Consider the following 24256-nt stretch of genomic DNA (forward strand, 5'->3'; position numbering starts at 1 on the left):
TTGTTTCAATATTTTGTTTTTGTTTTTAAACAGTTACAAATATTTTGAATAAGAGAAAAATTTAAAGATTTTAATTTTAAGAAGTATTTTAAATATTTTTTTAATCTCCCTATTTCTAAATTCTTTAGTAAGAAATCTTTGTTTTGATTTAAGAAGCAGAAGCTAACAAGGTTTGGTGATAGCTTATGATTTATACTATCTGAAATGAATAGTACATAAAAAAAGTAGTTGCACCTTTCAATAGAAATAGAAGAGTAGAAGAATATTCTGAACCCTTTATTCGTCAAATCTAAGAGAGAACATTCCTAGCAGACAAAAGTATTGTTTACTTTCGACTCAAGCTGATGTAGATTCTTAAAAAATGATAGACTCGCTATTCGATAGTGAGGCAAAATTATTTTTGTGAAAAATCATCCAAAAGCACATTAAAAATCTACAAAAATTAAACAAAATCATATGTTAATAACCCTCTTAAGATTTTATTTTATTTTTGTAAATTTTTTTATTCGATTTTGGAGGATTTTTCACAAAAATAATTTTGCCTCACCAGCGAGTTGCCAGCCTAACTTTTTTTTTAAGAATCCAACTTTGTTTCAAGCTTTCAAATTGTAAACGAAATTTTTGGGCAATTAATTCTGATTCCGCAAAGCTTTCTACTAAGAAAATATACTGTTAACAGCTGACTTTTATGTATGTATGAAATGAAAAAAAACATGCCTTCGTAGGAAAATGTGTACATAATTTCAACCAATGAGATCCAATGTAAATTCCGATGCGATTCTCCTATTGGCTCAATCAGACATTCCCTCTCTTTCTTAGTACCTTTATTCACCTTTCTTTTGCTATATCAGCTGACGATTACCATAGTAGGTTTGGTGATTTTCCAAGAATTGTTGAAGAATTGTTGACGAGACGGACTGCCCCTGACTCTACTAAAGTGATACTTGCAGCTGGCTAGAATAACAATTACCCCCGTCTAAATCCTAGCCACCATTCAACTTCTATCCTTTATATTCTCCTCGCCTACTGGATAAACAAAGTAACCAACCCTCCATATTAACAACCTAAATTGATGACAAATACTCCAATATATCACCGTATTCTATATCCCATTTTATATCATATCACCGTCTTCTATATCCCAATAGAAATAGAAGAGTAGAAGAATATTCTGAACCCTTTTTTCGTCAAATCTAAGAGAGAACATTCCTAGCAGACAAAAGTATTGTTTACTTTCAACTCAAGCTGATGTGGATTCTTAAAAAATGATAGACTCGCTATTCGATAGTGAGGCAAAATTATTTTTGTGAAAAATCATCCAAAAGCACATTAAAAATCTACAAAAAATAAACAAAATCATATGTTAATAACCCTCTTAAGATTTTATTTCATTTTTGTAAATTGTTTTATTCGATTTTGGAGGATTTTTCACAAAAATAATTTTGCCTCACCAGCGAGTTGCCAGCCTAACTTTTTTTTTAAGAATCCAACTTTGTTTCAAGCTTTCAAATTGTAAACGAAATTTTTGGGCAATTAATTCTGATTCCGCAAAGCTTTCTACTAAGAAAATATACTGTTAACAGCTGACTTTTATGTATGTATGAAATGAAAAAAAACATGCCTTCGTAGGAAAATGTGTACATAATTTCAATCAATGAGATCCAATGTAAATTCCGATGCGATTCTCCTATTGGCTCAATCAGACATTCCCTCTCTTTCTTAGTACCTTTATTTATATCCCAAATATATATAAAAAAAAAGTTGTACAAATAATCTGATAATAAAATATAAAATGAGAATTTAAGTATTTATTACACATTTGTCAATACTAAAATAAATAAACTAAAAATGGTAAAAACTATTTTATCTTGTTCCCAAAGCTTGTTGAGCTGCTTGTAGTTCAGAAACAAACCTGGCATGCTGCTCTAAACCTAAAATAAGTGAAAAATTTAAATAGTATCTTAAAGAAAAATGTGACAGTGTAATTAAAGAAAAAGGGCCTTTCGTTATTGTTAAACACTAAAGAAATGAAGGGGATATATAGGGTGATTTTGTTTATAATAATTCTTAGGTAAAGCATTTAAGTTTTTGGTTACAGCTATGAAGAGATAAAAAGTTGAGTTTTAGAGGGTAAACCATTCCAAGAGTGGGCATTGGGCAACTTTCCGGTTCCAATCAATCAGGTGTGAGGAGAAATTCGACTTATCATAACCACGTTATCTTATTCGTTGTCCAGTACTTTTCTACTAATAATTTTAATCCACAGAAGGAGTAATATACATAGCTTATAATTAGTTATGTACATCAACTTATCGCACATTGTCTTATCCCTTTTGATCCCAGGTGTAAAAGAAAAAAATTTGCAACAAACCTGGAATTTGTTGTTGTGAAGGAGGTTGCTGGAACTGAGTAGGCTGTGGTTGAAATTGAGGAGTAGGCTGTGGCTGAAACTGTGGCACAGGTTGCTGCTGCTGAGGCTAAAAAGATATCAAATATAGAGATAAAAGTTTCAAAAAATTCTTTATAGACATACCAAATAATTATTAAGTCCAACTAAAAGAAAATAAATAAATAAAACCCAGCGAAACTTAAAAAAAAGGTAGCATGCTACGTTGTTCGATATCTCAAATGTTAGCTTATGAAATTACCACCTAATTTTTTGGCGATAAACGTTGGAAAATCGGCCTTTCAAGCAAAAGGTAGCATGCAAGTTCGCTATCGATATCGTAGCAGAGTAGTATAACGCTGCACTATATTTGGTTCTTTCTAAAGTATAAAAGCCTCTTAGCTCTCATTTCTCACTTCTTCTATTTTTATCCTCTCTCTCTCTTTTAATTTATGCTACTATTTTGCGACTTCGCTTCATACTCTTCTTATAGAAGCTGAACTTTTTAAATCTTAAAGCAAATATAGACAGATTAACAGGAAGATAAAAAGGAGAGAAAAATAATCAAGAAACGAAAAAGGGGAAAATTAGAACAAACAAACACTATTTGTATAATTTTGGTGAAAAAAAATTTGGTTTCATCATAGTTTTGCATGAAAAAAAAATTTGAAATTATAATCATTTTTTTATGAAATATCATCAAATGTTTTGTTGAGTTCAATGTGTTGTTTTGTCATAAAACCTTAACCATGGTAAAACTAAATTTTTTGGTCGATATAGCTATATTAAACATAAACATCTAGCTAGTACATTAACTAAAAAAAATAGGTTCAATGGTGAAAGGTACAAAATCACTTGCTGTTGTTTGTGTAAAGTCAGCTTTAGGATACATACCTGGGATTGGTGTTCTGGTCTCTGAGCATTGAACTGTTGAATAGTAGCCAGGTGTTGTTGCAGGGCGGCTTGGTGCTCCTGTAATCCAGGAACCTGAAATAAATATTGTTACAAAGTAAATAATTTTCTTTCAAAATCACGCAACCTTGTAAATAACTAAAAAAAGCGCAATGGGACAAAATCTTTCAAAATTTCCTGTTTTGAAGGTTTCTTGGGCCATAAAATAGCTAGAACATATTTCTATCAGAATTAATATAAGCAGTAAAAACTAATGTAATGTTTTCCAAAATCTTTCCAAAAATTCTCCTGGAACGATAATCTCACCTGAGGAATTAAATTTTGTTGCTGTGGCTGTTGGTTTTGAATAGCTTGCTGCTGATAGCTCTGCTGCAATTGTTGGAAATTCTGCTGCGGCTGTTGATTGAAATTTTGCTGTGGCTGAGTGACCTGCTGCGGAGGCTGTTCTAATCCAAGTCTCCTTCTCTCCAATGTTGCAGCTTTCTATAAAACAACTTTTTGTGAACAGTAAATTATTTGATAATTCCAGTTTTATTAAACTTTGCAGAGAAAAAAAACTACTGTAAAGAAAATGCCACATGTAAACTAAATAATATCTACAAATAGCCAAAACCTAATCATGGAAAGGATCATCCTGGTTACAGAAAAACACAAAATTAACAGTATTATTAAGTTAATGAATACAAGATTTTTAGGACTTCTTTTCAGATTCATAGAATGTGTGAATTTATTTAACACGTATATATTTTGGTTTTCAGCTGCTAGTAGCCTGTAAAGTTCTTAGTTATGGTTGATCGATCATTTACAGCACTGTTCTACATATAAAGAAATAACAAGACCAATTCAGATATACATTTTAGAGGATTTTCATAGAGATGACAGGAAGGTTTAAGGCTATTTTCTGATACTCCCCTCTCACTCATAATACAGAGAAACACAAAGCTAGAGCGCAGCCAATAAAATTCTATATAAAATATGATAAAAAATAAAATATCCAAAAACCTCAGCTTGGGTCCTCTGCAGGTTGATGATCTTGTTTTGTTCTGCCAGGTGTGCCTCGATGCCAGGAACATCTGGAGTTGGCTGGTTGTTCTGGGGTGGAGGTTCATACCTACAGGACAAAAGGTAATGTTCAGAAAAGCAAATTTAAGATTAGCTACTCAAAATTGTGGATAAATTTCCTTTAGATTAGAATTAAATCCAAGACACATTACATTACCCATTATGACACCAATTACAATTTTTGAATCTCTTAAAACCAAAATAAAGGGGGAGGGGGGCGCTTTATGGGGTGTAATGGATGTAATGCGGTTCATATTAACAATCTAAATTTACGAAAAATTTTCTCCCGTCAACATATCCACGTATATTATTTCCATTGTCATAATTGATCTAAATCGCATTCAAGATAATTGTTTATGAAATTAATTTACCAAAAAATGCTACGGTCAATAATTTAAATGTCAAATTTATTTCTTAGTGCTACCCTGTGCGTGTAAAATGTATAGATGCTGTAATTGTTCGTGCGTGTTAAATGTATAGATGCTGTAATTGTTCGTGCGTGTAAAATGTATAGATGCTGTAATTGTTCGTGCCAGTCTTTCTTACCGTTTGTCAGTCTGTTATGTTAGGATAAGCTGATTTCTAACACTCGTGTAAATAATTCACTTTATTTCTCCTTTTTTTGCTATTGTAGTTTAAAATTCAATATTACCTTGGAATTTGAGCCTCTAGTCTTTCACGGACAGTTTCAAATCTTGGAGTTTCCTAAATTAAGAGAATTTTTTATTCTTATCCTAATTCTCAATGGTCATTAGGTAATATTTAAAGACCTTTGCTAATGTATTGACCTCAGCTATTTTCAACTAAAGATGTTAAATTCAACAGTCTTATAATATACTAGAGTTTCTTGTAATAATAGAAATGATAATTTCTCCAGATTATACTACTTTTTTATATCCGCATGCTTTGCCTTTTACATTATACTTAATTGTCCTATGAATCTTTTAATCTTCACAACCTATACACATAACTGCTGGGTTTTTTTAATCAACTTCAAGAGAATGCTCGTCATTGACTGTTGAAATACTTATTGAGGCCAAACTTAATTTTTTAGAATTTTTAGAGAAGCTTTGTTTACAACATTGTTCTAGGACTAATTAATAATGAAATCAGGAATAAGTTTAACTAGGTAGGTATATCATATTAAACATGACAAAAAAGTTAAAAATTCACATGTTTTCAAAAAACGGACCTAACTGTTTAAGAATCGTCATGAAATGTTTGAAATTGACAAGACAATTCTAACATTCCTACAAAGTGTTTAAATTACCTGGAAACGAGCCTGTTGTACTTGTGGCAGTTGTCTCTGGATCTGAGATTGTTGTTGAAATCTGGAGAATTGCCTGGACAAAGGAACAGGCGCCAACTGCTGGCTTTGCTGTTGAGGAATCTAATGGACGAAATCAGATATATGGGATTAAGGAAATTTAGGAATAGAAATCTAATTTTTTTCAGTTTGTTTTTCCTATTTTCAACAATAACAAAGTTTTAAAATGAATAACAGAATCAAAAAAAAAACTTTTGTTATGTTTTTAATTTTTTATTCTTTACCTTTATTTTTAAAATATCTAATTTTTGGCTGAAATTTGTAACTTAATTTTAAAACTAACTTGAATATTTGAAATCTCATTTGTTTACAAATTTTGAGATGGTTTAGATCTTGTCCCTATCACACACAAGCACATTTCCTGTATCATCGTCTTATCATTCTTGTATATAAAAATACATTAATATCCAATGAAGGATAAAACAAATAAAATACCTAAAAACTAATTACTAATTACTAATCCTTATATCCCTGGAAGCGAGCAAGTGGGTCTTGTTGCTGTGCAATTTGTTGGAAGCGAGAATTCTGTCGAGGAATTTGGAAGCGAGAAAGCTGATCTGGGAGAACAGGAATCTGTTGAGCACGTGACAGGTCCTGCTGGACTGGAAGCTGCTGGATACGAGGCAATTGCTGGAGAGAAGGTTGCTGAGAGCGAGCATCTTGTTGAGGAAGACCTGATCTTTGTGGGAAGCTGCCGAACTGAACAGATCTGTCAAGTGGTGACCTTGCAGTTTCCTGCAATGCTTTACCTTGTCTTGGTGTTTGCCTAGATGGTTCTTCCACAGCCACTGGCTTCTGATCATCAAATCTGTTTGAAAAGAAAATTGGTTGCTTTCTAGCTTGGGGCGGTGTTTGAGCTTCTCTGGCTGATTCAAACCTGTTACCTGCAGGCTGCAGTCTGCCCCGCAATTGTTGTGGGAGGGTTTTAACATCATTCAGAGGATTTCTAAAAGCAGGTAAGTTAACAGGGAGATGCTCAGGGGCATTATGTTGTAAATGCGTAGTGACCATCTTATCAACCGCATCAACATTCATAAATCTGTCCCCAAACTGTGTAGGACTAAGAGGATTAGGAGATGAGCTGTCAACTGGTACAAGCTCAGAGTTGCCAAGTTTCAGTGTTCTGCCAGGGCCAAGGGTAAGGCCAAGCTCTGCCACATTCAGAAAGATTACTCTGTTAGAACGGTCACCAATAACCTAGACAAATAATGTTATATGATATAAAAAAAAATTATCAGGGAACTGGGACAAAAAAATATTAAATTGAAAAACTTATATTTATAAAATATTAAGCTTATCATTGCTTGGTCTGTATTATTGGTGTATAAAAAATATTCAAAAGATTTTAAAATAAAGATTGTTTTTTACCATGTAAAACCTTAACCATATTTGTTAATTTTTAAATACTAAACCCCCCTTCAAATTACCTTGAATCCTTGTACAGCTGGTTCTGGCCTCTGCTGGGAATTTCTTCTTGGAGCCAACTGCTGCTGTCTCAGTCTCAAATCTGATGTTTGGGGGTTTGATCTGAATACAGAGATTAAAGATTTATTTTCCATTATGGCTACAAAACAGATTAATATTCGTTGGATTAGAACCAGTTGACAGCCAATGAAAAATCATGTAAAGAATCGTTTAACAGACAATTTTCCACGAATATGAGATTAAAACTATAAAAATAATACCAATACTCACGGCTAACAAAGCTGGTTTTAATATTGAAATTGCTCATTTTAATATTCTCGGAAAGCTGTCTATAATACAATGCAATGTATATCTATAAATAAAATATAATACTTATATAAAAGTAACATGATGTCTGTTTACCAAAGGGTCTAGGAAATCGATAGAATGATATGGTTTTCCTTTACAATAAGGCCCAGAAAATGTTATTAACTATTTTGGGGGAAAGTACCTCCAAACATTCAGGAGAAATCGCACCTGGAGAAACCCTCCATTCTAGTAATTTTTTTTTCTTTCAAAACAAAAAAAGGGGAGGCTTAGCCTCCCCCTCCCCCCTCCCTCTCTTATCTCAAGTGCACGTCTAGTTACTACAAAAGATATTTAATGTAAATTAGAAAGTAACAAATGGTTTGCTTATGTTTCACAATAATTGTTAGTACCTGGATGGGGTAGCGATCTCTTCAACTGGGATAGAACGTTCGTCTGAAGGCAGAAGTCTCAACCCAACATTCTTAACCATCTTGGAGAATTTAGGCACCTTAAAGTAAAGCTATTTTAATTACATGTTTGAAATATCGTCTGACATATCAAAAACACAAAACTAATTCAACAAAAGTACCAGTCAAGCACTGAAAACATTACCCCGCACCCTTCCCCCCCCCCCCCAAAAAAAAAAAAGTTTGTATTAGAAACAAAAGGGGTCGGGGTAGTATATTTCCTCATTCCAATATCTACCGTAGGCTATTATCCTAGGATTGTCCTAACCCAGCAAGAGTATCAAGTACCCAATATAATCTAACCTAAGTTATAAGAAATAAACACCCGCCCACACATCCCCCCCCCTTTTTTTAAATTTAAAATATTAATAATATTTTAAAATAAGAGGTTGATAATTAAATTAAATTCTAATGAAAATATTCTATAATTTTGTAAAACAGGTTCATTCAGTAAAAATTCAAAACAAAGCCACTATTACCCAACTTTTATATCTATTACCTGAATATCTTGAACCTTAACCATTTGGATAGGCTGACGTGGTAATGCTGGCAGCTGTTGCCTCAGGGGCAGCGTAGGTATTTGACTGTTCCTTCCAAAAAAGCTTCCAGGTTGATAAACAGGTGTGTTGTCTTTTGGTCTTACGTCTGGCTGTCTGGCTTTCTCTGGTTGTCTGGGTTGTCCATCAAATGATCTTGGTCTAGAAGGTTGTCTGGATCTAAATTGGGAAATCTCTCTAGCTCTGTCAGCAAGATTGTTATTAGCATCAACAGGTGCTTGTGATCTTCCAACTAATGCTTCTTCAGCTTTGAGAAGTCTAGCTCTTAGCTCTTCAATTTCAGCAGCTAACCTGCTGTTCTCAGAGGATGCTGCAGCCTGTGCTTCGGCCTTTTCAAGAGCATTTTCTTTCTCAGCCATGTGAGTGTTGAGTTTAGCAACCAAAAGATTTCTATTAATTTCCTCCATCTTGTCAGAACCAGCTTGAAGTCTAAGCGCAGCTGAATGTTTTTTCATCATAGCATCAACTTCTAGTAGAACAGCAGGTCTAATGCTGGCAGGAGCTCTAAGTGCTGGAGATTCTGGTCTTCTAATGTCAGCTCTGCGAGACTGAGGGGGTTGCTGAGGGCTTCCTCTTGGTTGGGGTTGAACAATTCTTCTTGGTTGAATGGACACCTGACTAGCTTCAATTCGTTCACTTTCTTCTCGTCTACTTTCAGGCGCTGGGGCAGGCACTAATGGTCTTATTCTTGAAGGACGAGAAGCTCTAAATCTGGCTATTTCTTCACGTTCATTATCAGAAATATTATCACTATTTTCAGTGCTATCAGAGGGCTCAAGAGAAGCAACAGGACGTTGCACTGGACGTTGAATAAGCCTGCTTCTAATACCATCGGGGCTGTGACCTTAAAAAAGTATGATGAAATCAAATTTATTATCATATTCTATAACACCAGCAGATAAACAAAAACTAAAATAATGTTTGGCATTGTATTACAAATAATTTCCCACTAATATAGAATAAGAATCATAAAAAGAAACTATTTATGTAAGCCCCAAGACAAAAGCTTTTTATATAAAGATACGATAATACCTATTATAAATTTGAAATCTACCTTCTGGTCTAGTAGGTGGTCCAGTTAGGGTACGTCCTGTCAAGGAGTCTCTGATCAAAGCCTCAGCTACTTGACCCTGCACATAAAGGAAAACTTTCAGTTAGATAAAGGCAGTTTATTAAACCAATTTAGCGAAAACAAAAAATAAATATAAACTATTATCAAAAGATAGTTATATATAGAAATATCCAGTATCAATATCATAACTTAGTAGGGTATACATTTAGAAACATGTATCCTGAAAAGATAAAAATTCAAATAAAGCTTCAAAATTATAGTTGAGGCCTAATAATCTGTTTGTTATTTAGATATCCAAGGTGTTTTTTAATTGTACAAAATACTTAAGAGATTGATACAAAAATCTTATCCTAAATTTTATAACTTACCTGGATTGAGTGTTCAAGTTCCACTTCAGGACGCACTCTTGCATCTGAAGCTGGAGCTACCTGCAGAATAACATCCAGTCAGAAAAATTGGTAAGACAATTTGTGTCTTACACAAATACTAATCCAATAATGTACTTAATTTTTCTAATAATCCGTTCAAACAAAAGACTTATTCGTTAAAAATCACACTACATAGATAAATTAATATGATATAGGTGGATATATTGACATAGGAAAATTTGTCGTCAATTTGGGTTGCTAATATAATAGACCTCATTCATAGGTCAGGGTGTAGTGGTAAAATAAGTAAATATAAAATATTTTTCTTCAAATTAATTCAGTTGTTGGTAACAGATTGATATTACTTCAGACCGACAAACCAAAAGATCTATTAGGACAATTAAAAAAGAATATTATTATTTATTTCATTACCTTTCTTTACGTGATAATTATAATCGTTCGAAAAATCTAAATTGTTTTTATCATCCATTGTCAAATCCGAGTAATTCTAAGATCTATAATACCTGTGCTCTACTCAAGTCTTCCCTGGCAAGCTCAGCAGCACTTGAAGTTTCCAGAGCAACTTAATAAATTAATATAAAATAAATGACACCACAAAGTAATAGGGATGTTTATTTGTTTATACATGTCCTGTGAAATCTAAACAAATTAATAAACAGTTTCTTAATTTTTTGGATGTTTCTAATTGGTTCATGTCATGTTTTGAAATATTTGGAAAGAAGGTACAGCGGGGTCCCCCCCCCCCTTGATTATGCACGTCTTTAACTTAGAACAAGTATTCCAAAAAGACAGCATAATAAAAATAATATCAAAAAAGCTAATTATTACTCATGTTACCAATAAACAAACTGACTTTTTGGTTTTGGTTATAGAGTTGCAACGCTTTCTTGAGTACACATAACTCAATAATTATGCCAAGTTTGAAATTTATAGGACAACTCTAAAATGGCGAAATAGATCATTGGAGCTATCCAGTACAATGACGGAAAGACCCTAAATGTAGAATAGCTTAGAAAACTAAAATATGTAGAAAAATTAAGTAAAAAATTACCAATTTCTTGTTCAGAGGTTTCCTCAGCCTGTCTTAAATCTTGACGTCTGCCAATCCTTAATACATTTCCTTGAAACTGTTCACCTTAAATAATAAATATGATCATAAATATAACAATTTAATTTAAAAAAACAACTAGATGTATTGGGTTGAGATTGTCCTCGAAGTGATTTGTCGAATATAAAACCCTATCTTTTTTGGAAAAATGTTAAAAATAAAGTAATGGGGGGCTAACTTTACGTTTATTTATTAGTTTAGATTGCGTTCTGTATATAAAGGTAGTATACGTTATCCAGAATGGTTTTAGACTAATATATTTTGAGATTAAAATATTAAGATAGTTTTCAGACTATATTTCTGTCTTTCCCCGACCTTTCTAATATATAGCCTCAAGATGGTAGGGGCGGAGGCGCTAGCTATGAAATAAGATGAGGAATTTTTACCTCCAACAGGAAGCTGTGCACCAGATCTCGCCCGGCTGAAAAAATTTCGTACTTTTCTGTCATTCTGGCTTAATACAACACCTAGGTAAGAAATATAATTTTACAAGTAGGACAAATTTTTAAAATCTTAGTTAACAAGGAAGATAACAGCTTAATCAGCGATGCACTGAAAAATTATGGATAGAAAAACTGACAAAGTGAATTGAAAAGACCACTAGTCTTTAAAAAACATTAGAGATTATAGAAAAGGGGGGAGGGGTAATGCAACCATCTCGTAATCAATGATTGAATGAATTCGAATTTCGATCTGAAATATTTTAGGATTAATCCTTGGTAGGTCTATTTTCCTTAAATCGAACAAAAATTGGAAAAGTAACAGCTGGCGGCTCCGTCGTTTAGCCCTTTATTGCCTATTTTCAATGCAAATTCATCATTACTTACGTAGAAATCAACTTTTAAAGCATATTTTTGGTTTAATTCATGTTAAATGATAGCAATAACCATCTTTTAAATTTCTAGTACCAACAGCTGCCGGCTAGAACCGTTTGATAAGGTTTTTGAGCGACAAAAAGTATTATGCGGAGATAGGTTTCGTGACTAATTTGCTCTTAACAAATGACAAAACGGCTAAGCCGCCAGCCGTTAGCAGTTACTTTTCTAACTTTTTGTTCGATTTAGGGAAAATAGACCTACCAAGGATTATTCATGCAAAGTTTTAGATCGAAATTCGAATTCTAGTAACATTTAATCATTGATTACGAGATGGTTGCATTAACCCCCCCCCCCCCTTAAATGATGATTAAAATCAAACAAAGATTTTAGGGGGGGGGGCGATAGATTTTCGTCGCGTTACACGCACAATCTTAATTCCCCAATAAGGATTTTACACAACCTCACTTCGAAAGAAAAACTCTGGGAATATTGGGTGTATCAAATTTTTCTTTGCTATCTCAGGTTTATTAGACAGATATGATATTTGTAACAAGGCTGACAACATCCATAAAAGCGAAGCACTAAAACGGTATGACAAACGGACATTAACACTTGTACAGTGTCAGATCTGAATAATCATAATATAGATGTATAAGAATCTAAGCAAAATTGTAAGTAAATTTGTTGAAAAACTGCTTGATACAGGATAATGTTTATGGACATACTTACAATTTTAGGACTTGTTTATAGAGATGCTTCGCTTTTATTATTGTACTTTGTTTTCCCAGGAATCAGTATACAAAAAATCAGATCAATCAGATAATTAGATCACATAAAAATGTATTATTAAAAAAGTATACAAATCAACATGTTTAAAATGAACGTACGGACATTCTGGTAATGATTATAGAGTTGCTACGCTTTCTAAATCGTACTTAACTACCACAGGAATCGCCATGCAAAGTTTGAAATCTATTAAAACTTAAACATATGAATAATATTTTTAAATACCTGATAATACTAATAAAAGTAAAAGATTTCGTTCTCTCCAAATCATTATTCCTAAAGATGAAACCACTAAAAAAATCCCTAAAGTTGAATAACCTCAGCCCTCTTAGAAGGCTCAATTAAAACTAACAGAAATTAACCGTACACGTGTACTGTACTTGCATTTTAAAAAATAAACCTAATATAATATTTTTTAAATTTATAAAAAAAAATAACTAATATCTGCAAAATATTTTTTTTCCTTATCGTTTATAATAATATTTTTTTGTAAATTGATATTTTAAATATCATTATAAAAAATAACAAAGAGTATAAGCGTTTCATGAATAATACAAAGAGTATGTTAGATTTTATCAGACCATACAAATTGCATTGCAATCATATTGTTTAACTTTTAAGATCTTAGTGTCGTATTATTCCTTATTATGAGAGGGGTAGGTTTTTTTGCCTAACCCTTGTATTAGGTCCTAGCTCTCTCTGTGTACCCTTTACCTGCGGTTCACATAACCCTATAGGGCTATCCTGTACCTGTACTTTGGATCCAAAAAAATCTTTATCTTCCGTATTGGTCTAGCGGTTAGCGAGATCCTTCGCTACACATAGACAGAAAATTATCATGTTACTGTCATAAAAGGATAAAATTTTTAAAAGTGTGAATCCTATTTTATTTTTCTAGGGAATGGGTCCCATTTCACTTATAAATAGCCTAAAGACACTATATAATTATTCCATAGCAACCTTCTTTGCTTTAATTGTTGCTGTGATCTGTTGCTGCAGAAAGAAACAATATTACTTTTCCTCAGACTAGCGGATACGCCCCTTTAGACCTGGAAGATATACGCAGAGAAGAACCAAATCGGTTCAGCTTTTGGAACACACAGATAGACAAACAGACACAGGTCATGTTACTTTATTTTGTACTAGCGGATTCGCCCCTAGCCTCTTGGGGCAAAGCCCAAACAAATTTTTCGTATTTTAGATTTAAAAGAAAAATTTCAACCAAAAAAATTTGGGGGGGGGGACATTTTTTTTAGGGGGGGGGGTAGTCGACCCCACTATTTTAATTTTAGTTTTTAAAAGAAAAAAAAATTGGGGGGGTATTTTTCATTTTTTGGGGGGTTGGGGTGTCCCACCCCCCAAGAAAATAGTTATAAACCTTCCCGGGACCTATGAGAAGCTACCCTGTAAAGGAGAACCCGATCGGTTCAGCGATCCTTCGCTACAAACAAACTGACAAACAGACCGACATCGTTCTACTTTCTATTATAGATAATGATTAATGAAAGGTTTCGAGATTTTTGCCATAAAAGAAAATGTTTCAAATTAATACATTAAAAAACACTTAAGTCTAAACAAATATAGTACATTTAGATCTTATTTTATTCAAGTTACATATTTAAATTTTGAATCTTTTTAACAATACTTTTAACAAAATTACACAAATCTTCTGTACATCTCTCTCCCACTTCTAAAACCTCCTAAAAATAAAAATATAACAAAACAAAAATATTAGAAACTTTATTATTTACTAGCGGCTACGCCCCCTAGAAGCCTCTAGGGGCACTTAAGGGTACAAAAAATAGTTTAAAACCTTCCCAGGACCTATGAGAAGCTTCACTGTAAAGGAGAACAATATCGGTTCAGCGGTTAGCGAGATCCTTCGGGACAGACAAAAAACGTTTACTACTTTATATAATAGGATAGCAATATAAAATCTGCATCACCATACATGTAAATACGTTTCTGTACATGCAAATTAAATTTTTTCTTTACCCCATCCCCTCCCGTCCATCTGGATGAAGGAACTAACTATAAATAAGGTCTATATTAGCAATAAATTGATAACAAATTTTTCCCTATCAATATATCCACACAAGGATTGTTTTTCGTGTTTTTTTTTTCAAGTTAGGTTAGGTTTTATTGGATACTAGGTTGCTCCATTGGGGTTAGGCATAAAAAATAACAATCCACACCCCCTTTCTTAATTTTTTTTATATGATTGCTCTATAGACACTTTAAGGGAAAGCATCATTTTGTTTTATAGAGGGAAGGCAGGGAACCTATTACAACCCACCAATAGTAATTACAGGGAAGTTTACCTCTGCATTTGGTTCCTGTAGTTCACATCCATAGTCAACAGAACACATATTTGTGATGAGAGAGAAAGATAAAACTTGGATACCACAGTGGTGAGCAACCAAACATTCAGGTATATTACTCATACCTATATATATATATATGGATGAGAGAGAAGGATAAAACTTGGATACCACAGTGGTGAGCAACCAAACATTCAGGTATATTACTCATACCTATATATATATATATGGATGAGAGAGAAAGATAAAACTTGGATACCACAGTGGTGAGCAACCAAACATTCAGGTATATTACTCATACCTATATATATATATATATGGATGAGAGAGAAAGATAAAACTTGGATACCACAGTGGTGAGCAACCAAACATTCAGGTATATTACTCATACCTATATATATATATATGGATGAGAGAGAAGGATAAAACTTGGATACCACAGTGGTGAGCAACCAAACATTCAGGTATATTACTCATACCTATATATATATATATATGGATGAGAGAGAAAGATAAAACTTGGATACCACAGTGGTGAGCAACCAAACACTCAGGTATATTACTCATACCTATATATATATATATATGGATGAGAGAGAAAGATAAAACTTGGATACCACAGTGGTGAGCAACCAAACATTCAGGTATATTACTCATACCTATATATATATATATATGGATGAGAGAGAAAGATAAAACTTGGATACCACAGTGGTGAGCAACCAAACATTCAGGTATATTACTCATACCTATATATATATATATGGATGAGAGAGAAGGATAAAACTTGGATACCACAGTGGTGAGCAACCAAACATTCAGGTATATTACTCATACCTATATATATATATATATGGATGAGAGAGAAAGATAAAACTTGGATACCACAGTGGTGAGCAACCAAACATTCAGGTATATTACTCATACCTATATATATATATATATGGATGAGAGAGAAAGATAAAACTTGGATACCACAGTGGTGAGCAACCAAACATTCAGGTATATTACTCATACCTATATATATATATATATGGATGAGAGAGAAAGATAAAACTTGGATACCACAGTGGTGAGCAACCAAACACTCAGGTATATTACTCATACCTATATATATATATATATATGGATGAGAGAGAAAGATAAAACTTGGATACCACAGTGGTGAGCAACCAAACATTCAGGTATATTACTCATACCTATATATATATATATATATGGATGAGAGAGAAAGATAAAACTTGGATACCACAGTGGTGAGCAACCAAACACTCAGGTATATTACTCATACCTATATATATATATATATGGATGAGAGAGAAAGATAAAACTTGGATACCACAGTGGTGAGCAACCAAACATTCAGGTATATTACTCATACCTATATATATATATATGGATGAGAGAGAAAGATAAAACTTGGATACCACAGTGGTGAGCAACCAAACACTCAGGTATATTACTCATACCTATATATATATGGATGACATTCAGCATAAAAACAGACGGTGAAAAAAATATTAAATCAAAACATAATATTTTACCTAATTGTCCTAGGATATGGATATTCTGATATGATTTTATAGTTGCTCCTCTTTCGAAATTATACCTAACTGTCAATAAAATCGATAGGTCAATTCTGAGATGAATAAATTTACAATATGAGCTATCCGTTAAAGACATAGAGATCTACCCTAATTACAGAAAAACTACGCTTCTAGAAAGATTACTCAATTCTTTTCTTTTTCAATTTGTGTTAATGGAGTATACATAATACAAAAGTAGATAAACAAAAATTTAAAGGAAAAGAACAGTTATCATTAAATGTTATTATTCGTTTCAATGCGCTACTTATGGACATAACTTTCCTTGTTTTCTTGGGTTCTTAACATAGTAACTCTATACCTCTTAATAATTAAATTCTCACCTACAGCATCTGCGCCCGCCATCTTGAATAGTCTCAACTCTGCTATGCTTTCAAAATTTGGACCCCCAGTTATGGTTAGGATTCCCTCCTTAACACGGTGCTGAAGGCCAAGCTGAAATCAAATTTATTGTTTCAATGGATATAGAAACCGTGGATATTGTAAGAGATTCTTCCATACCCTGATGAAATGTTTCTGCTTACTGGATAATATGATACCTCTGCCCCCCCCCCCCTCCCCATATGACCTAATCAAATCCCCTACCCTAATCAATGGAGGACGACAAAAATCCACGTATTCTATATCCATGTATTGTTTCTATTTTTGTAGCAAATCAAGTCTATGAATATAATTGTTTATCAGGTCTGGTATAGGCATAATTTGCATTATAGTCTTTACACTAACAAACCAGCTCGTTTTGATGTCTGTTGTGAAAAAAAACTGCGTCATTACTAAAGACGTTTAAAGAGTTTCCTACTGCTGCAATGTCAGAAGCGCAACACTGATGTTAAATAGAGTAGAGATATAATTTAGTTTACTTTATACGATATCTTCCCAAATTCATTGTAAAGAATCTTTAAAATCTAGGATCAGTATTGTAATTCACATAGTCCATCTATGTGTATTAATAATATTTGGATCTACTGCAGTTCACGGTAAAATATTGCTGGTAACGAATATTGCCAAAAATCTATGAATTTTAAAGGCTGCTAGGTGCCAAACGGCTGAACGTACTGATGTGATCATACCTGAACACCATTTTAAGCGGTATAAGAAGGCCTACAAATAATCTGGAATAGCCAAGATCCAACGATGCACAGGGAAAGCTTCACCGAAGAAAAAACGCGTAAAATAGGCCTTTTTCGCGCATTTCTCTGCACTGCGAGATAATTATGCATTATTGATTTATGGCTATTCCAGATTATTTGTAGGCCTTCTTATGCCGCTTAAAACAGTGTGCGGGCATGATCTGTACGTTCAGCCGTTTGGCAGCTAGCAGCCCTTAAAATTAATAGATTTTTGGCAATATTCGTTACCAGCAATATTTAACCGTGAACTGCAGTAGATCCTAATATTTTAACTGTATTCTTAGCTTTGCTATCTAATGGAGTTTGTTACCTCTTTTCCTGTTTCTTTAGCAATTTCTCGCAATTTTTCACCATACAGGGTGTTCACGGAGAAAAATCTGAAGAAAAACATAATTATATGATAACATTATTTTAGTAAGACCTTAAGTAAGTGAGAAAAAAAAATTAAGAGTCCTTATATTAAAAAAATGCAGTTAATCAACCCGTTTGTTCGCCTATTCAACAGTTTATGTTAGAATGGATTTTACATTTATTTTAGCCTAATTTTTGCGATTTTCTACAATTTTTCAGTCAGTTTACCTTACAAAAAAGGTTTTTGTTTTTAGAGTTTCTTAATATAAACGGGCAGGATTCACCATGAAATGACATTTGCTTTAAATGTAAGCTTTTTATAGTTTGGGATTTACTATTAATTAACAGGCAATAAGCAATCACAGAGTTGCTGCGCTTCATAAAATCATCATGCAAAACAGAAATTATAGTCAAAGAATTAGCATGTTCAATAAATGTTCATCATACATATATGTTATACATTATTAAATCCAACTGAAGAAATTTATATAAAACTAATAAAACTATTTGAAGCTCTTTGTAGTGCCTATAAAAAATCACGTCATATTATGAACAAATGACCAATGATAGGACAATACACAGATTAAATTACCAATGACAGGCCAGTATAGATTTTAATTGACTAATGGTGGCGACATTTTTATGGTCCCTTTAATAAGCTTCAAACTATTTCTCTTTAAAATTGTTAATTTGATTCAAAAATAAGGGAAGGATGCGGTTATCAGTTCTCAAAAAGGTGGTTGCAGTTACCTGGGACCAAAAGCTTCATCATTGGGACCTCTGAGAGGGCTGTCCCCACCAAGTGCAAATAAATTGAGATGATCACGAACCAACATTATATCACCAACCTTGCAACAACAAAAAAATGTTGAGAAAAAATAATCCGGATTCTATGAAAATTTTTAAAAAATAATCCGGATTCTATGGAAATTATAAAAAATAATCCGGATTTTATGGAAATTTTAAAAAATAATCCGGATCCTATGGAAATTTTTAAAAAATATAATCCGGATTCTATGAAAATTTTAAAAAAATAATCCGGATTCTATGGAAATTTTAAAAAAAATAACCGTTTTACCGATTGGTATAAATTCTTATGGGAAGATTAATATCGGTCCGGATTAGATTTATATCTTTCTCCCCCTTAATTTTTTTAATGTTTTCTGGTCGATAATCAAATTATAGTTTATTTTACTATATTATTTTACTCTTTTAGAAATAAAATAGCTGTCAAAACTATGTAGATTATATACTGGATTCTCATTAATATATCAAATCTTCACACCCCAAAAAATGTTCTGAATAAATCTCTGTTTTTCCTTTACGTAGCTGACATGGACGGACATACGGACATTTCAAATTATGAAGCAGCTTTGCTACTAAAACAAAAATACCTGTAATGACTGGTTGATACCTCCAACTGCATTTGTAACAATAATTGTATTTATACCAAGTAGTTTCATAACTCTAACTGGAAGAGTAACTTGCCATAGGGGAATGCCTTCATAGCTGTGAAGCCTTCCCTTAAAAATATAAACCAATTAACCCTCTATCCAATAAAAAATGCATAGTTAAATGCATTAAAAGGAAGTAAAATTTTTGTTTGTAATTTAAATTGTAAAAATTAATATTATCAAAATAAATTAAAGTAGAATTTCAAAATAATAAAAAAGCTCTCAATAAACCTTACTAATTATGATTTCTTTCGCATGACTAATTGGTAAAATGGTCAAAAAAAATTTTCACGGCCAAAATATTTTTAACATCCTAATTTTATCTACCTGCATAAGAACAACTGGGTAACCATCCAGGAGGCCAAATACAAGTCTTCCCTGAAAAAATGACAATTTGTTTCATTTTTTTAATTGAATGAAATAACATAAAAACATACTAAGGGCAATAAGAAGAAAAAATATGTTTTGAATTGTTAAAAAAAAATTATCTGGATGACAATTGGATAATTTCTAAATTACCTTGTGACCGGGTGCTGTGGAAACTGGAAAACCTAAACAGAAAAAAATGAAGAATTATAGACTTTTTTCCATATCTTAAGCTAAAACAGACAGACAAACTAATTAGTATACCAGGATTAAGTAATAGGGAACTATTCTATATAGATTAAATAAGGCCTCATGTGATCTTAACAAAATAAAGGGATCACTAACAAATATCAATACATTAAACATTGAAATTATTTATTAGCAAAAACAAGAATAAAAATACTTAGGATTAGAATAATTTATGTTTCTTAGGGATAATATAAACAACAAGCAGCTAGCGTTACATACATTAGATTTAAATACAAACAGCTAAAAATGTAAAGTTCGATGAATATTTATTTTAAAGATTTTAAAATTAAAATAAAACAAGGATGACAACATCCATAAGTAGCAAAGCACGAAATGACGACAACGGTTAAAGTAACTTACATACTATACGCAAAACAATAGGAAAAAATATTTTGATCTTTCATCGAAAAAAAGTTTGAAAATCGGACCAAAGATATGGGGAAATATGTAAAACATATAAAAATAGCTAAAAACCTGCTAAAAGACAGTCTGACCGCCATGTGAAAAATATAAAAATATCCAAAAACCTGCAAAAAGGCAGTCTGACCGTCGTTAATGTTTTCTTCAAACGATGGGAAATTTAAATTTAATATCTTTAACTGAAATAATTTTAAAAATCGGACCATAAATACCAAAGATATGGGGGAAAATGTGGAAAACATAAAAATATCCTAAAACCTGCTATAAGGCAGTCCGACCGCTATTGATGTTTTATAGTTTATTATGCTCCTTAATAATAGAAATGTTGTCAAAAAGTTTCAGCCTTTTATTTTTTAAAGGAGCCAAGAAAATCACGTTTCCCCTAACTAAGACAGACGGACATTTCAAATTATAGAGTAGCTTCGCTACTAAAATAAAAACCTGGAATATCTTTGTAACTGATAAAAGTTGGATTATCCACCAATTCTGCTAAACCACCTGAAGATAAAAATTTAACGTGCTTCAATGGATTATTGAATACCTGGAGATCAGCTCATACCCTGATAAAATGTTTCTCCCAGCAGGATAATATAATGATAACCCCCCAACACCCCTCTTTTATGACTTTACCCTATCCCCTCCCCTAAAGATGGAGGAACGTATTGACCAATGTATGTGAATTATATTAGCAAAAATTTTCCTGTCTCAATATCAAATTATTCGATATCTATTCTTGCAACTTTAGCTGCCAAAAAATGTCGAAAAGTTAATCATGCTCTTTTTCTGCCGACGGCAAAACACGCGTTTTTTAACATTAAGGAGCTGTCATTAATTACAGCTACGACTGAAATTATTTCGTTATAAATCTGCACCTTAGAATTGAAAAAGCTCTTAGTTTGAAATATATATCAAAAGTTAAGTGTAACTGAAGATTGCTTAATGCATGAAACATGATGTTTTACTAATAAATTTTTGTTTTTCATTCTATGTGGACTATATATTTATATACATATGTATTTATGTATATAAATACATATATATAAATTTATTCAAATTAAGATTTAATTTCTATTTGTCTGTTTTATTTAAATAAAAAAACATTTGTCATACATGTGAATTTTTATATTTTTATGAAGTTTTACTGGATATATAATTTTATGTTTTCGTAGTATATACAATAATGCAAGTCTTAGAAATGGTCGGTTGGTAGGAATTATAATTGTAACTAAGGGTTCAATTGAAATAGATTGAAAAAAAGTGGAGGGGAGAGGTTAGGTTTCAAACAGTTTAAAATAGCCAGATATAGAACCCGCAAGGTTAGTGCCCCTTACATAAATTTATTTTAAAAATAAGATAAGGAGGTGGTTTATTTGCTTGCTAGGCATTTTGGGGAAAAGCACCAAATGTTTATCGATCCGTCTGTCATCTACGGTAAGAAGGAAAGGTAATTTTCTCCGTATTTATTCAAGGTAGATTTTTTGTAAAGGGTTTCCCAACTAATGAACGTCTTTTCTTTAACAATTACGTGGTTCATCAGTCTACCTGTATTACGTAGGAGGACTTCAAACTTTTATAAAGGTCAATAAAACTGGAATAAATCTTATAACTTTAAATTTACCTAAACCAGAGCCACAAATTATTCCAAGTAAAGGTTTCACATCTGTTAACTAAAACAGTGAAAGTTAGCTTGCAAAAATTATTTTGTTCTTCAAAAGTGTAGCTACAATGTAATAAACATTTGTCCATTGGTCCGTCAGGAGGTTTGGTTTATAATTCCACTATTAATCATTAAATATAATTAAAATATTTATGTGCGTTCATCCGTCACTAACGCTGTGGTGGAATTTGTATCTGTGATGGATATGCTTTTATCTTGGCCAATTCTAGCGGCCCTAGCAAAGGACGTTCAAGTATTTTTATTTTATTATAAAATCATCCCAAGGCTTAGATCAAAAATAAAATATCATAAACCATACCAGACTTTAAATGGAGAAAATAATCTGTTGGTTCAGTAATTATCGATATCTTAAGCTACAACAAAAGCATTACTACTCTATGTAATAGGATATATACGCTGTTTATAACCTAACCACTTTCATTCACTATCAAATTTAGAAATCACATAGAATAATTAAAATGGATGAAACAAAGATATACCTGTTGTATATGTGCTACCATTGGCATTAAATTTTCTTTAGAAACTGGATCATCCTGCCCACTCACGCGATAACTGTGCATTTTTACTATCTTTCATAATAGTTATGTTAAATCATTATTTAATATGATACTTTTTTGGATATCTAAAGTTTTCCGTAAATTAATATTTGATTCGAAGTCGACCATTATAGGCTATACAGCTCAAAGTGTATATGCACATTTTCTGTACTTAAATATAATTTTAACTATACATATAATTGATATGTATGTTAATATTTAACAGTTAAACTTTTACACAAAGTTCTTTTAGTTAACACCTCCCCTACCCCTTAATTTTGAAATAGATTTGAATTAAGGGAAAATCAGTTTCCTATTATCAAACCCTGCGGGACTACCAGGTACTAAATAAGACCTAACCTAACCTGAAACAAAATTCGAAAATCAAACCCATCTCCTTTTTAATAATAGGGGTGGGTTGTCAATGCTCAACAAGGTACTTTATGTAAAAGCAACAATCAATCATTTAGAGGTAATTTTATTATTAGCAGTAATAATTAATTAAATATATGTTATGATAAGATGTCAAGAGCTCACCAGATACTGATTTTATTCAAGATAAGCATTTTATCACACACACAAACACATGCAACAATAGCAAATAAAATATTTTAGTACAATTCGTAGCTTTTATATAACTATGCCCGAACGTATGTTATATTATAAATTATATATTAAATTTATATTACAAGTATAATGTGTAAGTATGTCAGCATCCTGTATTCTATTCATTTTTGGATATATTTACACGGAATTTTGGTCTAGAATTATCTATAATACAAAGTAGAACGATGTCTGTCTGTTTGTGTGTTTGTTTGTCTGTTTGTTTGTAGCGAAGGATCTCACTAACCGCTGAACCGATCGGGTTCTTCTTTACAGGGTAGCTTCTCATAGGTCCCGAGAAGGTTTATAACTATTTTCTTGGGGGGTGGGACACCCCCAACCCCCAAAAAATTGAAATATACCCCCCCCCAAAAAAAAATTTCTTATTAAAACAGTTGGGTCTACAAAGCCGCTAGTAGTTATATATATCAATGTTTGCTTGTCTGTTCCAAATTGTTGAGCTTAGGTTCTATTGATATTATCATCCTTGTTTATAATACTACTACAACACATATATCAAATACTAGTTGAGTGCAGATGAAAATTTTGACAGATAAAAAAATTATTTTCATACAAGAAAAAATAAATTTTAAATCAAGAATTATTGCTATAAAGTTTGTTTTTGATTTTTCTCTATCTAATCCCTATAATAAAATAACAGGATGTTTGTAAGTCTGTTTGTCCGTATCAAAGAATCTGCTAACTACTGATCCGATATGGTTTTCCTTTAAAGCGTAGCTTCTCATAGATCCTGGAAAGGTTTATAACTTTTTTTTTTTTTTGGGGGGGGGGGGGGGTAACCACTTCTGTCACAAGAGAAATCGCCACAAAATCATCTTTGGAAATCACCCCCAACAATTTTTTAAAAACTTTTTAAAATTAAAACTACAATTAAAAGCCACCTTTCTCACTTCCCTTCCAAGCACCCCTAGAGGCCTCTAGGTGCA

At 32.4% G+C, this 24256-nt stretch overlaps 2 protein-coding genes across 4 annotated transcripts; both read right to left on the minus strand.

Annotated features, from left to right (window-relative positions):
- Positions 1-1793: 1793 nt before the first annotated feature.
- LOC145318950 (uncharacterized) lies at positions 1794-12997 on the minus strand. The gene is made up of 17 exons (XM_080160714.1): positions 12823-12997; positions 11380-11460; positions 10937-11020; positions 10389-10447; positions 9865-9924; positions 9479-9554; positions 8367-9268; positions 7811-7908; positions 7115-7214; positions 6159-6884; positions 5631-5750; positions 5013-5065; positions 4301-4409; positions 3605-3781; positions 3281-3373; positions 2372-2477; positions 1794-1931 (listed from the first exon to the last, which is right to left on the minus strand). The coding sequence occupies exons 1-17, from the start codon at positions 12866-12868 to the stop codon at positions 1864-1866; spliced, it is 2958 nt and encodes a 985-aa protein (XP_080016840.1). The 5' UTR covers positions 12869-12997; the 3' UTR covers positions 1794-1863.
- A 1184-nt stretch (positions 12998-14181) lies between these two features.
- On the minus strand, positions 14182-22789 carry LOC145318951 (purine nucleoside phosphorylase-like). 3 transcript variants are annotated; one of them, XM_080160715.1, is made up of 11 exons: positions 22650-22789; positions 22111-22159; positions 20934-20990; positions 19977-20008; positions 19785-19835; positions 19398-19526; positions 18754-18851; positions 17963-18029; positions 16846-16957; positions 14919-15043; positions 14182-14297 (listed from the first exon to the last, which is right to left on the minus strand). In XM_080160715.1, exons 1-11 carry the CDS (start codon positions 22728-22730, stop codon positions 14208-14210), a joined length of 891 nt encoding a protein of 296 aa, XP_080016841.1. In that variant the 5' UTR covers positions 22731-22789; the 3' UTR covers positions 14182-14207. The 3 variants fall into 3 exon arrangements, with proteins under 3 accessions (XP_080016841.1, XP_080016843.1, XP_080016842.1); XM_080160717.1 differs by lacking the exon at positions 14919-15043; XM_080160716.1 differs by lacking the exons at positions 14182-14297; positions 14919-15043 and adding an exon at positions 16105-16299.
- Positions 22790-24256: the final 1467 nt, after the last annotated feature.

The sequence above is a fragment of the Acartia tonsa genome, chromosome 5 (assembly GCF_053477335.1).
Source record: "Acartia tonsa isolate MP-2025a chromosome 5, ASM5347733v1, whole genome shotgun sequence".
Lineage (NCBI taxonomy): Eukaryota > Metazoa > Arthropoda > Copepoda > Calanoida > Acartiidae > Acartia > Acartia tonsa.

Coding starts and splice junctions, on each gene's coding strand:
- LOC145318951 (XM_080160715.1), bottom strand. CDS start 22,730: ATGCACAGTTATCGCGTGAGTGGGCAGGATGATCCAGTTTCTAAAGAA. Junction 18,852..19,397: donor GTATCAACCAGTCATTACAG/GTATTTTTGTTT, acceptor TGTTGTTGCAAG/GTTGGTGATATAATGTTGGT. Junction 15,044..16,845: donor GGCGGGCGCAGATGCTGTAG/GTGAGAATTTAA, acceptor ATATATATATAG/GTATGAGTAATATACCTGAA.
- LOC145318950 (XM_080160714.1), bottom strand. CDS start 12,868: ATGATTTGGAGAGAACGAAATCTTTTACTTTTATTAGTATTATCAG. Junction 6,885..7,114: donor CAGCTGTACAAGGATTCAAG/GTAATTTGAAGG, acceptor TTATTTGTCTAG/GTTATTGGTGACCGTTCTAA. Junction 3,782..4,300: donor TGCAGAGGACCCAAGCTGAG/GTTTTTGGATAT, acceptor GTTGTTTTATAG/AAAGCTGCAACATTGGAGAG.